The sequence below is a fragment of the Paramisgurnus dabryanus genome, chromosome 9, assembly GCF_030506205.2.
Source record: "Paramisgurnus dabryanus chromosome 9, PD_genome_1.1, whole genome shotgun sequence".
NCBI lineage: Eukaryota > Metazoa > Chordata > Actinopteri > Cypriniformes > Cobitidae > Paramisgurnus > Paramisgurnus dabryanus.
Window position 1 is genome coordinate 38,933,118 of NC_133345.1, and position 15,501 is coordinate 38,948,618.

At 34.9% G+C, this 15,501-nt stretch overlaps 1 protein-coding gene across 1 annotated transcript; it reads right to left on the bottom strand.

The window, feature by feature from the left end:
• Positions 1 to 112: 112 nt before the first annotated feature.
• napab (N-ethylmaleimide-sensitive factor attachment protein, alpha b) lies at positions 113 to 10,882 on the bottom strand. The gene is made up of 11 exons (XM_065282797.2): positions 10,697 to 10,882; positions 9,460 to 9,539; positions 9,245 to 9,361; positions 9,006 to 9,052; positions 5,539 to 5,616; positions 5,395 to 5,450; positions 5,022 to 5,106; positions 2,273 to 2,377; positions 2,104 to 2,172; positions 984 to 1,034; positions 113 to 839 (listed from the first exon to the last, which is right to left on the bottom strand). Exons 1-11 carry the CDS (start codon positions 10,792 to 10,794, stop codon positions 738 to 740), a joined length of 888 nt encoding a protein of 295 aa, XP_065138869.1. The 5' UTR covers positions 10,795 to 10,882; the 3' UTR covers positions 113 to 737.
• Positions 10,883 to 15,501: the final 4,619 nt, after the last annotated feature.

Genomic DNA, 15,501 nt, shown 5'->3' on the forward strand with positions numbered 1-15,501 from the left:
TGACAAAGTTGTAACCTCAACATTAGAAATAACAAGAGCCCAACACATATATATATATATATTTTTTTTTTTTGATGGTTGACAAGGTAACAAAATTCACACTGATGCGTCATCCTGTTATATCCGTATTGTTTGAGTCATCTTTTTACTTATATCTTATAATTATTTCCAAATAAAAACATGACAAGATCAGTATTTAAATCATTTTCATCATTCAGTAAGTTAACGCAGGAAACAGCAAGCAAAATATGCAGATATACAAAGTGTGGCATTTCTGATAGGAATAGAAACATATGTGCCACTACAAAAGAGAATAATAGTACAAATGAGGGCATTTATTTTTAATACAGGTGCTCTATATCAAACAGAGCGGACGAGGCTTTGGCTCCCCTTCTGAAGCATGGTGTGCACATCATAGTATTACTGTTTTCAGTTCTCATGCAACATCTGAAAATCCCATTTAATTTAACCAGCCTTATATATTTATTTAGTGTTTGCTGGGGTCTGAAGGCACAATCGCGTCCACGACTGAGCAGCATGTCACGTCATAAAAGACAGAGAGGTGTCTGAGAAAAAGCATTGGTGTTAAGGCACTGAGAGCTGGTGGTAAAGGTTTCACGAGGTGAAAGGGAAATGGTCTACCATCAAAACTGTGATCACACCAGGTCGCGTTAAATGCATGAGCGAGAGGGAGTGGAAACAAATAAAAAACTTGGCAAGAGATAAGAAAGAGGGTTTTAGCGAAGGTCACTTTCATCTTCCTGTATGGTTTTCTTGATACGAAGCAGCATTGTAGTAAGCCACTGATCCAGTCTTGAGATGGTGTCATATTCCTTCACCTGAAACATAAAGAAAGCGAGTTTAACACTCTTTCATCCGTTGCTTGTATTGTTTGTTTAGTATCTTTGCAGTGTTTATTAAGGTCACAGCTTGACATGGGTATTATGTAGTGATTGTAGAGAATAAATGGTGGATTTTCTCACAGCATCGGTATATGCATCCACATTCTGTTCCTCAAAAGCGTCTAAAAGTTTCTGAATACAAAAAAGGGAAGAAAGGAAAATACATTAACAGCATGAAATCTATTCACCTTGCTATTTTGAGGAATGCAACACAATTTGTACTGTCTTGCCATATAAAACACCACAGTATATACGGATCCAAAAGCAGTAAATACTTTGTATACTTTTTGATCATTGTTCTGAATCTTATTTATAACAAAAGTAAAAAAAATGCAATTATCTCAGCTTTTTGTTCATAATTTGGTATTTAAAAAAAAACCTACCCAGAGAGAACAAATAAAGATATAATTAATTTTTGTTAAAAAGCAAAAAGTCTGTTCTTTCATTTAATGTATTGTATGTTTATATATTTAAAGACGATATTTTCTGGAAGGCTTAAACTTGAAAATAATAAAAATGCTTGTACTGGTTGGGTAACCTTTTGAAAAAAATGCTTGTGGGGAAAGAGTAAATGACTGCTATTGTTTTCCCTTACTGGAACAAAGGTGTATACGTATATGACACATTTAAAAATTCCTCCTTTCTGGGTTTTGCCTTTGACGGCATTAACGCCCAGCCCAGATTTGTCTTCTGGTCAGTAAGTGCTCATTATTGCACAACAACTATTTAATATTTAGCCTAAACAAAAGAAATGACTTCCTTCTTGAGCTGCTGACTAGATAGCACTCTCATGCCCTCCAGCATTGTCCTAACTGCGTGATGTCACATGGAAACTATAAATGAACTATTAGTAGGACGCATAATCCTTAAATGTTCAGACATGGGATGGGAAACATGCACATACACATACGTACAGCAAATATGTGTGTTAAGTTTTGGACAATTTCAGTATAACATAACTTTGAACAGAACAGCTGTCTATCAACTTCATAAGCCGCGGTTTGTTTGCATTTTTTGTTGTTCCCCTAAAAGACTTGATCATCTGCATAGTTTGCTCAAATCCCCACCCTAACAGTTTTAACCGCTATAGTAGTGATGAAAACCAACAACATGACGGAAAAATACCATTAACTTCACACACTTTTCCAGTGTAACACATAATGGAAAGAAAGAATGAAAAAAAGTTGAAAATCGACCTCACCTTCACCAGTTTGCATTCACGTGAGTCTGAAAAAGCCGGAAACATTTCCTCATACTTCTGGAGGGCAAGCTAAAACCAAAAGATCAAAAGAAAGGGGATATTAAAGGGGCCTCCAAAATACACAAGTGTTAAGTTTGTTGGTAGAACGAGAGGAGGGCTTGTTTTATACCTGAGCATTAAGCATGTCCACACAGAAGTGGCAGAGCGCTGCTTTAAAGAAATAGTCCTTTGCACTGTATTTCAGCAGATTACTGTCCATTGCATGTGTTGCGACCTGAAAACACACCACCACAAATACAAAGAGAAGTGCTTAACAGAGTTTAGCTATTTTTTAGCATTCTTCCTACATCAAAAGATACACCGGTCCTTTAAAGGGGCATTTCACCAGTAGAAACATTGATCTTTATTGAAAGTGTGTCATATTTGTAGTCGAAATGTAACATACATTTAGAATTTGGTGCCTATTTGACCGAGAAAAGGGGTGTTTGTAGTCTCACCCCCTCAACAAAGATATTGCACTTCCTTCTTTCAATGATGCAAAATGATGATTTTTACATCATTGAAAGAAGGAAGTGCAACACTGAAATCTGTATTTCTCCTGTCTCAGCGGCAACTGAGGAAATTATGCATGACCATTCAAAAACATGACTGGGGTTCTAACTATATAAAGCTTAATGCAAATGGGTGAAGTGTCCCTTTAAGAAAGAAAAGTTTTATTTCAGACCGATGAGCTATAAAAATGAGTTTTAGAGTTAGAGATTATATGATTTAGGTCTAGGGATGCACCAAATGTTCGGCAAACGAAATTATTTGGCCAAAAATAGGAAAAAACTCATCATCGGCGTAACATTTTGTGGCCTGATGAGAGTAAAATCTTTCTTTTCAGGGTCAAGTGGTTAATGGCAGAACCATAGGCGACTCCCGGGACCTGAATTTAAGGCACAGTACACTGTAAAGACAGTTAAACATGGTGGTGCAAAAATCATGGTATTGGGATGTTTTCATACTATCGTGTTGGGCCTATTTATCGTATACAAGGGAACATGGATCAGTTTGAATACATGGGAATACTTGAAGAGATTATGTTGCCCTTTGCCGAAGAGGAAATGCCCCTTAAATGGGTGTTTCGACAAGACAACAACCCCAAACACACAAGCAAGAGGGCAAAATCTTGGTTCCAGACAAAAAGGATTGAGATTATGGAGTGGCCAGCTCCGTCTCCTGATCTCTACCCCATTGAAAACTTGTGGGGTGACATTTTTCTGATGCGAAACCTAAAAATTGACAGAAACTGTGGATCCTGGGTTGAAATACCCGTTTCTGGGTGCCAGAAGTTGGTTGACTTGATTTGACACAGATGTGCAGCAGTTATCAACAACAATGGTTATGCAACTAAATATAAATAATTCAATAGTTTAAAGTGAAGTTACATCTTAAGAAATTTCTTACAGAGTGTCTACAGAGAAAAATGCTGACACTGCTAATTTTTTGAACAGCTTAATATTAATTTATTTGTTTCCTTTTAAAAGAACAAGACAGATTTGCAAATTGTGTTAATGCTTTGATTTGTAATTGAATGTGTAATGTTTTCAATACATTTGAATTTGTTTTTAAAATGTTTGCACTTTATTCACTTTTATTAGTGCACTGGTATTATTTTGAACATAAGTGTACATTTAGTGCTACATAAGCATTTTGCGTAAGAATAGAAGATCGGATTAATATCTTTTTAGTCAAGTCTCATTTATGTGGTTAAATGTAAACGAACCAATTTTATCAAGTCTATCTTTAGCTATTAGACCAGAGAAGTGACCAAGTGTAAAATGCCTATATGGACTACTGGAATGTTAAAACAAATTAATTGTTAAATGTTGTAAAATAAATATAGTCAAAAAGGCCATTCTGATTTTTTTTCGGTACTCGGCAGGGTGTTTCATTTTATTCGGCTTCGGCTAAGAATTTTCCTTTCGGTGCATCCCTATTTAGGTCTGTTATATAGTTACAGTATGTTATATTATAAAGAGACCCATTTTTGTTAAATCTGCAGAATTTTCGTTATTGAGAAAATTTTTCACAAATAAAAAAACAAGACAGACAATAATTTTTATATAAAAAAAGTGATCTCACTTTCGAAATGTTGCCATTTTTAGCATTTTAGAAACACAATCGCTCTAAAGCAGTGTTACTCACTGCGTGGCTTGCGAGCCACATGCGGCAAGCTTTAAGTTCTGGCTTGCATGACAATAAATAACACGGTGATATGATCATGCACGCATGCGATTTTTCTGTCTTTCTGCTCCGGAAGTTAACTTTGTTATAAAACCATACCCATTATATAAGACGCATGTGGATAAGCGTGTTCAATCGTATGCAGATCAATTGTCATGTTACATCAAAGTATTGTGAGATCAGACTGCCTGTTATGCTTTCGCAGCACAGTAATGCCACTCCAAATCAATTGTGCTGTGCATCGCTGCATAAAATTAAGAGAAAGGTGGCCCCCTAGTGGTTCGGGCGGCACTGCATACGCATAAGAATGCTTAGCATTAAAATCCTGTTTTTGTCATTTAGGGAAATCATCTTGTCTCAGTTACAAATTTGACTGGCAAATGATAAAGAATGATTCGCCCTGGTATTTATTGCTTTGCAACATATTGACAGATTGATAAGCAGACGTGCTATTTATGACTGGATGTAACTTTTGATACTTTGCGGTAAAGGCAGCTCTCCTATTAACTCTGACCTATCAGTGTGTCTCTAATGAAAAAAATAGTGAAGACTACTGCTTTAGAGGGTGGCTTAAGAGTAAATGAGCCAACATTTTGACCCTAATAATATATACATCAATAAACATCTTACACAGGACCATGCTACTGATTCTAGATAAGGCCAGACACACCAAACATGCACATTTTTACCTGTTCATAGATCTCAATTGCTTTGGGGTATTGCTCCAGTTGAGCGGCGTAGGTGGCAACTTTGAGCAGACACTTGTTGGCTGAACTTTGGTTTTAAGGAGACAGAATGAATGAATTAGTGACTTTTTAACTAGCAACTCATGGATTCTTATTTTTTCTTGCCCATCTACTCAAAAAATTTGATTAGAAATCAGTTAAGTTGGGCAAAGTTATTTTTAGGCAAACAAGTGATTAAATGTTTCCTGATTGTGTCATGAATTGTTATCTACACAAATGTGCTACTATGTACACTTATAAGTAATCTATTTTCTACTACCCTACTTAATCTCATCTTTCAGTAGTGATGACGAGGATTGCCATAAACATTACAAACCTGGTTGACTCCTCTCCTTTATAATAATCAGCTGCCTGTTCATAATGAGCTATAGCCTAAAAAATAAATACATAAAGTATGTAAGGTGAATCAATGTAAACAAAAATGCAAATTTTCAGTTTAACAACAAAAAATAAGTCAGACCTTGTCAATGTCAACCAGTTCGGTCTCATAAATCTCAGCAATGGTGATGTGGTGCTTTGCTGCAATGGTAAATCTCCCCTTTAACAAGAGAAAACACACAACAAAGAAAGCAGCGTGAGTTTGCATTGAAATTATGTTATGCAGTCGTTTGTCCTTGAGCATAACTGTTATTACCGGGTTACCACAGAGTGAAGATAAATGCCATTTATTTTTTTATTATGTAACGTGGATAAGTTGAAATTGATTGCGTTATGTGTCACCTCTTTGATGTTTAATGTACACAGCTACTGTGAAAACAAATATCCTCTCAAGGATGATTCTGGATCTATGTATCTAATGAAATACAGTTGTGTTTAAAAAAGCAGTACAACATGGGTAACCTGACAAACCACCGTTACTAGTGGTAGTAATATTTACACATTGAATTTGCAATGATTTACTTACAGAAGTAGTTGTGTAATAAAAAAACAATAGACTATTGATAATGATATCCAAACTACTTGTTCTGAATAACTGATGCAATCACTGAAAAAGGTGTGATCAAAATAATAGCAATGTGACGTTTAATGAGAAAATCAGTTTATTCTGTAAAAAACAGTTGCATTTATGGCCTATGTTAAGTAAGAGAATATTATTTTAAAATATTATTTTAAAATATATCTGCTTCTGCATTTTTTGTAAAAAGCCGTTCCAAACAATGCTCGGAGGAACAACGTAATTTAATAAATTGTTTATTTGGGAAGGGAAAACATGTAAAGAAAGGGAGCAAAATTTTTAGGATGCTCAGCCAAAATGATCTCAAATGCTTTAAAGTGACACTTTGTAGTTTTTCGACCTTCATAATATATTTTCAAGACCCTTGTGATGGTACATCGACTTAAAATAGGTTGAATGACATGTCTTTCATAGCCTGACGGGGTCTGTATCGCTTTTACTCGTACTTTTAAACTTGGGATTTCGGGTAGGAACCTGAGCACAAAAAAGAACTACAAAAAACTGCTTTATGGCATACATCACTTCCCCCACTTCCTCATAATTCGGATGTGAGAGCGCAACTATTTGTTTTCCTGATGTTTTTGTTATGGCCGAAGCAGCAACTAAGAAAAAGAAACCCAAGGTTTTGTCCGAGGAGACCAGAAAGAGAAAACGGGAGAGTGACAGAATAAAAGGAAGGACTAGGATCAATATTGGGCCAGCGTTCACTCGCGTGAACTGAAGAAGGAGGAGGAGTTTCTGACCGATGCTGACTTGGCCTAATGGTAGTAAGTAATGTTATAATGCTTGCATATATAAGTCCTGTCTGGTGCCCGAACACTATTTTTTTATGTGAATTTTACTGGAGGCTACTTGGAGTGTGTAGAGAGTCTTATATCACGTGACATTGTGGCGCCGTGGTAATCTCATGGATTTATGACGAGGGCGATCCGGGTTTGTTTCCCCTTTAAGGCAATTTTTTTATATAAACTTTAACAAAGCGACCACCGTTACAACTGGCTTGTAAACGTGAGCTACGATATCTTTTGGCATTTGAAAAAAATAAAACCCATGAAATTATATTCATATGACATGCTGGAAGGCACATTTTGTGACCTAAAGAGTTGTCTTCTTTTCCATTGAAACAGTGTTGCGGCGCTTGTGGCCTCTAGGGGCGCTAGACGTGAATAATACATGTCTAGCACCCCCTAGTGCACAAAATGTTCCATGGTGTGCCTTTAAGTGACTTCAAAAGACAGGTGTTTTATTGACCATGACTTTATCTTACCTTTACTAAACTAACTTAGCTTTTTAACTACTTTAACCATGTATTTTATTGAAAACAAGTAACTACTAGATTAGGGATGCTCCAATCAGGATTTTTGCAGCCGAAACCAATTACCGATTTGTTGTCTTCGTGATCGGCCGATACCGATTCTTTAAAGGGGACAGAGAATGAAAAACCATTTTACCTTGTCTTTGTTGAATAATGGTAGTCTACCCGCATTCACAAACATACAAAAAGTGCTAGACATGCTAAACATCTCAGTCTCATAGAAATTCCTCTTTTAAAAAGTCTGCCAGAAAACGGCCCAATCTGAAAAACTGATGCTTATGACATCACAGGCATCTCACTGCCCCTCCACTTTAAAATAATTGGCTACATTTTTTGAGTGGCAGTAAAGTCAGCCAATCAGTAATGAGATTGCAAGTTAAGCCAGTAGGGGGAGCCAAATAGGTGCAAAACCACTTGTTTAAAATCCCCCACCCTAATAGAGCTATCTGAGAGAGGTTTTTAGGAAGCTTCTAAGGCATTACAGACCCAAACAAAAAAACATTTTTGTCTACATGTCACATCACAGAACAAGGATAAATACCCCGTTCAATCATTCTATGTCACCTTTATTGCTATTATCGGCCTATACCGATCTGTGGCCGATCGATCGGAGAATCTCTATACTAGATGTCAAATCATTGAACGCCACATTTTTTATTCTCAACTCGAATGGCACAGAGAATAAAACTAATACATGAATTTACTTTTTTTTTATGTGTGAGTAGCCCTGATTCTCATGATATTATAACTTGATATCATAACTTTTTATGAAAGTGAAAGTGACATATTTGTCAAGTATGGAACGTATACTCGAAATGTGCATTTTACCCATCCCAGTGAGTAGTAAACACACGCACACCCAAAGCAGTCGGCAGCTATCCCTATAGCGCCTGCGGAGCAATTGGGGTTAAGGTGCCCATAAACCAACGACTCTCAGGTGACAATCTAACCACTAGGCTACGACTGCCCACACAACCTATGGCTGTACAAGAGCTGAGTCAGGCTGGAGGCTGATCTCTGACCCAATATTACTTAAACCCATTGCTTGGCCTCAGAAGACATTTAATAACTGTGTGGATTCGTTTTTGATGGATTGACGTGCTTCTTAAGAGCTTTTACAATGGCATTATTAAGCTGAAAAAGCTAGGATATTATTTAATTAAACTCTGACTGTGTTTGGCTAAAAGCAGAAAGTCATATACACCTTGGATGGCCTGAGGGCGAGTAAAATATGGGCTGATAATTTGCATTACAGTGCCCCCTTGTGGTGCAATATGTCTTAAAAATAAATGCTCATGAGTCATAGGCTGCTATGAAAACTTAGGCTGCTGACTTGTTGGCTCGCTGCCTCATGTGGCAATGACTTCGGAGGCATGAAGGCAGCTCAGAGAAACGCTTTCGGACAGACATCATAGGCAGCGTGTTTGAAATATAAACCGAGAGCGCCTTTGTGATAACTAATCACATATTTGAAAACTACAATACTATTTTTTTGTAATTTTTTTTTACATCAATAGTCTTTGTTTTAGATATAAAAGCATTTTTGGAAAGATTAATTGACAATTTTCAAAAGTATCTAGGACCACACAAGAAAATCAGAACATCTACCACTATAAATAATCTTTATAGCCTAATCCACTGTAAGCAAGACTCTTACCATGTCTGTATAAATTTCAATGGCTCTGTTCAGGCAGTTTATGGCCTCTGTGAAGAGAAGGAGAGACAGCTGATACAAGGTGGATGAACTTTCACTGTTTCACTGAATTCTTTGAAAACGCTACATTGATAACTAGACAATTATTAACCCAAGTAAGACAGTTCAGCTCACAAAAAACTACAGCAGTTGATGGTGAGAGGCGCTAGATGTTGAAAGATGATTTACTACAGGATAAATACCTTGAGGATCTGATTTTTTAAAGGCATTGCCGGCATCTATAAAGCTTGTGGCCGCATCATGTTTACTCTGCATCTGCAGGTGCAGGAGAGCCGCCTGAGAGAAGGCATTACCTGCAGCTAACAAACACACACACACAGGCAAAATGTCAGACAAAAATAACATTAATCTTATCTTCAAAAAGTAAAAAAATAACATGATGTATGTATGTTTTTACCACTCCAGTTCTTGGCCATCTTGAACATGTTCGCTGCCCTAGCATACATGTCACAAGCATCCTCCATCTTTGAAGAGCCCCTGGTGAAAAATAAAAAAACTTAATAATCTCCAACACACGTCAAACTGTTATAAAGAATAACAGGAATAATTACTTGGATTGTTAATAAAAATGATTCATTATTAAACCACAGTGCTCTTTGGAAAAACATAACAACAGTTATTAATTTAACCCAATTATTTATTTACCTCATTATATTCCCTCTAAATGCTATTAATATGATATTTTGACATAATATAAACTCAGTTTTACCACAAAATATAAATCGATAAGAAATTTTGAGAAGGTGATTTGTATTAAAGGTATAGTTCATGCAAAAATAAAAATTATGGCATCATTTATTCACCTTCATGTTGTTCTAATCCTGTATCTAATAACCTATATTTTAAGGATTGTTTTTTAAGCAAACCGTTAATTGAGCCCCATTCACTTCAATAGTACTCTTTTTCCTACTATGGAAGTGAATGGGGCTCCTTATATTTATCAAAACAAAGAAATGTATACAGGTTTGTAATAACATGAGAGTAAGTAAATGATGACAGAATTTTGATTTTTGGGTGAACTATTTCTATAAGTAGACTAGTGCTTTCTTTTAGGACTAATATGAGTGTTGTGTCATATACCAGATCACTTTGAATACACTGAAGTTTGGTCTCTAAGTTCTCATTTAATACAAAGGTTACAAACCTCAAATATATGTGTGTGTATTTATTTATAGTAATGTTTTAATGCATCAGGTGGATGTCAGCTGACTCCTATGAAAGCCTACCGTTATGTCATAAAGTTACATCTCATAGTCCGACTATACAATAATTCCATGATAGCATTAAACCACAATATTCAGAAAACATCAAACTCTATAATGTGGTACTGTTATAATTGTTAAATATATACAGATGCCTAATTTATACTAAAAATGGCCGTTTCCAACTTATTTACATTACAAGGCAACCTTACAGCAAACTTACATTACAAGGTGAAATAAAATGTAAAGTGATTTTAAACTCTGTATGTCTTTATAAACTAAACAAAGTTATATGTGGGAAGAAAATGTTTTATACTGTTTGTTTAATTATAGCTATTTAAACTTTTCATTTGACAGCTAACTAGCTAGCATGCTAGCAGTCTGTTTATCACGGCTGGCCTGTCAGAAGGCAAATAAAGTTATAAAACATACCCAAACAGAGAGCCAAGGAAAGACTGCGAGGATTTTACTTTCTTTTCGGCTTCTGCCATGAGAGCCATGGCCTCTTTTTCTTTACCGGAGGTATCCATCAAGTTTGTTTACTGTTCAACTTTAGCAACAGACTTAGGAATCCAGCCACATCAACACATCTCTCCCGGAAAACTCCAACAGGGCCGCACGACGAGTCCTTTCAAAATAAAAGTTACCTGAGCTAAATAACAACAACAACAACAATAATTAAAACTTAAAGTTTGTGTTTGCATAATATTTGTGTGTGTGTACTGTGTGTGTATATATTATGTAAATACAAATACACACAAACATATATGAATATAAGAAAAATGTTATTTAGGTATATTTTTTATTAATAACATAAAAATATCAATATATATATAAATATACATGTAAATGTTTCGTTATTTCAAACATTAATGTGTGTCAAAAATGATAATAATTATATCAAAAGCAAAATTAATGTATATGTGCATACATCTAAAAATGTGTATATATTATTTTACATAAGTATAAGTTCAATACAATAACCACAATTATAATACGAAAAATAATAATTATAATGATACTAATAACATTAAAAAGATAATGAATTAATCTGTAAATAAATGTAAATATATTGTATTTATATATTACATTTATTTATTCATTATTACTTTACAACTTTCGTAAAAACAACGGCAACACAATGGGAAACTTGCAGCTGAGCTACGAAAGTCATTAGCTAATCATAACTACAAAATGTACATTTAATACATAATTTTTAATTTCCAAACAAAACATCACAGAATTGTCCTTTTATAAAGATGAATTTCTCATTAGTTTTTTTTCTGAAACTTGCCATGCGATACGATTGATGAATGTAAAGCGCAAATCTGTAAATGTCCGGCAGAGGGCGCGCTCGATCATGTGATATGACATTCGAGTGCTGAATGTGGTTTGTGGGGTTTGCATACTCGAGAGGAAATCCCCATTTAGGCACTGTGACGTGGATGGAGACCCCTTTGTGCGGGTCTGTGAGGGAATCCCTGCGCACAGGCGGTGTCCACATGTACAAATATTGTTTTCCTGTCTCCGTGGTTGCCATGTGGACAGGATTCTGCCACGAGTCAGGCAACCCCTTTATCCTTTTTAAAAATGAAGAAAAGATTCATGGTTCGTTTCATAGAGACTGTGGACACACAGGGCCAACTGTCACTGTGTGAGAGAGAGACATAATGGAAAATTAGTAAATTAGTAATGTATAATTGTGTTCCAACAATATTCATATGCTGCATATTATAGTATCCAATTGTCTTTGTCACCTTATTAATTACCTTCCAAAGTTTGAAAACACTGAAATGGTTCCCAGGATCTTAAATATCTTAATCTGTGGTTTGAAATGACTTTTGTAGACTAAAATATAATTGTGCAAACATATTCATTATTTTATTTAGAAAACTTTAAAAATATTAAACGAAACATATTTTAAAAATAAAAATTTATAAGATATATTTTTTAAAGCAGTCAATAAGATCACATATTGTTTTAAAAGTTTGAAAAAAAGTATTATTTTGGCAAATTCAGGCAAGATGTAACTTTGAAGATGCTACAGTTTTGATTTATTTTGGATGCTTTTAGCCACAGTAGACAAATATAAAAAAATAAGTGTTTTAAAAAATTGTATGCTCTATACAATATATATATATATATATATATATATATATATATATATATATATATATATATATATATATATATATATATATATATATATAATATTATATTATATTATATAATACATTAGTTTATTAATTATTACTTACATTTTTTGTAAAAACAGATTCACAATAAAAACTAAAAATTTAAATTTTTAGGACTAAATGTCTTCTTTAGGCATCATCGATGTTAAATGTGACCTCTCTTGGCACTAAACTTGTGCGTTTTGTGAGCAGCCTTTTACATTTTTTAGTGTTAAGTCACCCGGTTTTGTTTAAGAAAACTATGTGGTTAGGACGTTCAGTATAAAATGGAAATAATTATAATGATTTGTGTTTTCATTGCTCAATAAGACAAAATTTATGAGGCAGATCTCAAATGTCTTCGGATAAGTCTCTGTCACTTCTCCCTCTGTGCATACTCATTTTGACTCATATACACACACAGACATGGCCAAGGATTAAAACCAGGCGTGCAGAAAATTCCAAATAGGGAATGTTGTTAACATCTTACGTGAAGGCACAGCATTGAAAGCCTGAACTTAGGCTCTAGACAACTTAACAGACCCGAGGAAAAGAGATATTAATAACTCCTTCAGGTCCCTCCCAACACATTCTTTATAAGTGAGTCACACTGTAAACCAGCTAGCAATGGAGCGATGGGTGGGTTGCCTCTGTTTCTCATTTGTGATTCTTTTTCCATGGATAAACTAAGGAAAGAAACAGGGAGAGCCCTTCCTTTCTTTTTTCACAAACCTGTTAAGTCACACAACACACAAACAATGTTGCTTTCACATGTGAGATTGCATAAGGAAAGGGGGGAATTGCGGGTAGACATTAAGTATGATGTGAGGCAAGTTAACGGAGCCTCTGGAATGACGCGGAGCTGGAAAATAAATGAGAAAACTGAGGAATGGACGGTTGTGCTGGAAGATGGAAAATGGTGGTATGGGGGTTTGGCACGGAGTTGTGTGACTCACTGTTTATCTGGCCTGTAACTCAGCAACTGTACAGCATATGTGTGCAGCTTTAAATGCCCGATTGTGTGCTTTACTTTTCATGTGTCTGCATTTTAAAAACAATGTAAAAGCTTCTGGGGATTAAAACTTAAAAGTCTATGTTTATGTTTTTGGTAAATCTTGTATTTGTTAACATTAGTATATGCATTAGCTAACATGAACTAAGAGCAATAATGATAGTTTTATGCCAATTGTTCATGTTAGTTTACTGTGCATTAACTCATGCTACAACTTTTGATTTTATAAATGTATTACTAAATGCTGAACGTAACATGAACTAAGATTATTAAATGCTGTAGATGTATTGTTCATTGTTAGTTCATGTTAGCTAACGCATATACTAATGTTAACAAATACAACCTTATTGTAAAGTGTTCCCATTGAAGTTTCTTTTTATTTAGCACATTTACAATAGCCAAACCGACCAAAGTGCTTTACATACAGCCAAACAAGAGGGGTAAGAACAACATGTTTAATCAATAAAAGAAATTTTTTATAACAAAATATAAAAGAAAGAAACTGTCCTTTAGAAAATTGTGTTTCTTTAAATGAGAAAGTTTAACTACTTTGTTATCAAGTTGTTTTATTTTTATTTTACATGCAATATTTCAATTGTTTTCTGCAATATATGGTTAGCCTGTAAACAAAATTTTAAATGTAATTTGTGTGATTTACTAAGCTTAATATGAAACATAATCACAAATTGTTTAAGTATTCCTACATTAATGTTTATTTTTGGAGTACATTTCAAAGCATTATATCATTCCGGTTCATTTCATAAATACAAGTTTTTGTTTTACATTTAATATCCAAGTGCAATAAACCAGTGGTTCTTAAACTGGGGGCCGCGAGATGGTGCCATGGGGGCCCAAGCTTTAAGACATTCTATAAAATACATTATAATGAATTCTATGTAATTAAACTTAAACAAATAAGGCTACTAACCAACAGCACTACTTTGTATGATATAATGTTGTTGTTTTTTTATTAAAATGTTACGTTTTAGAACAAAATTTTTCATACATTTTCTTCGGGGGGCTGCGAAGGAATGCATCGAATATAAGGGGGGCCGCACGCTGAAAAAGTTTGAGAACCACTGCATTAAACATCTTATACTTTATTACTTTAACTTAAGTAATGAGTACATTTACTTTTATTGAGTAAAAGTACTAAAGAATACAATTTTCATGTAACTGGGTATTAAATACATTTTAATATTTAATATAAAAGAATAAACAGTATGAGTATATACTTTGGAATGTAGTAAAGTAAAAGTTTTCCGAAGACAAACACTTTGATAAATTTTTTACAGCAGTGCTATTATTTTCAATAGGTTGTTTTAACCTATTATGGGGTCAAATTTAAAAAGTTTCTGGGTTAATTTAACCCAGCGTCTGGGTTTCTGCCTTTACATTCAGTTGAAAATAACCCTTTAAAGTATTTTTAGACCTAACACATATTTTGACATGATGCACATACGTTCGCTTGACGCACCGAACACATATTTTGACATGGCACATGATGCACATAGGTTCGCATGACTCACCAAACACATATTTTGACATGACGCATGATGCACATAGGTTCGCATGACACATTGAACACATATTTTGACACGACGCATGATGCACATAGGTTTGCATGACGCACCGAACACATATTTTGACATGACGTATGATGTACATAGGTTCACATGACGCACCGAACACATATTTTGACATGATGCATGACGCACATAGGTTGACATGACACAACGAACACATATTTTGACATGATGCACAGAACACATATTTTGACATAACGCATGATGCACATAGGTTCCTATGACGCACCGAACACATGTTTTGACATCACACATGATGCACATAGGTTCGCATGACTCACCAAACACATATTTTGACATGATGCATGATACACATAGGTTCGCATGACGCACCGAACACATATTTTGACATGACGCATGATGCACATAGGTTCGCATGACTCACCAACACATATTTTGACATTACGCATGATGCACATAGGTTCGCATGACGCACCGAACACATATTTTGACATGAAGCATGAT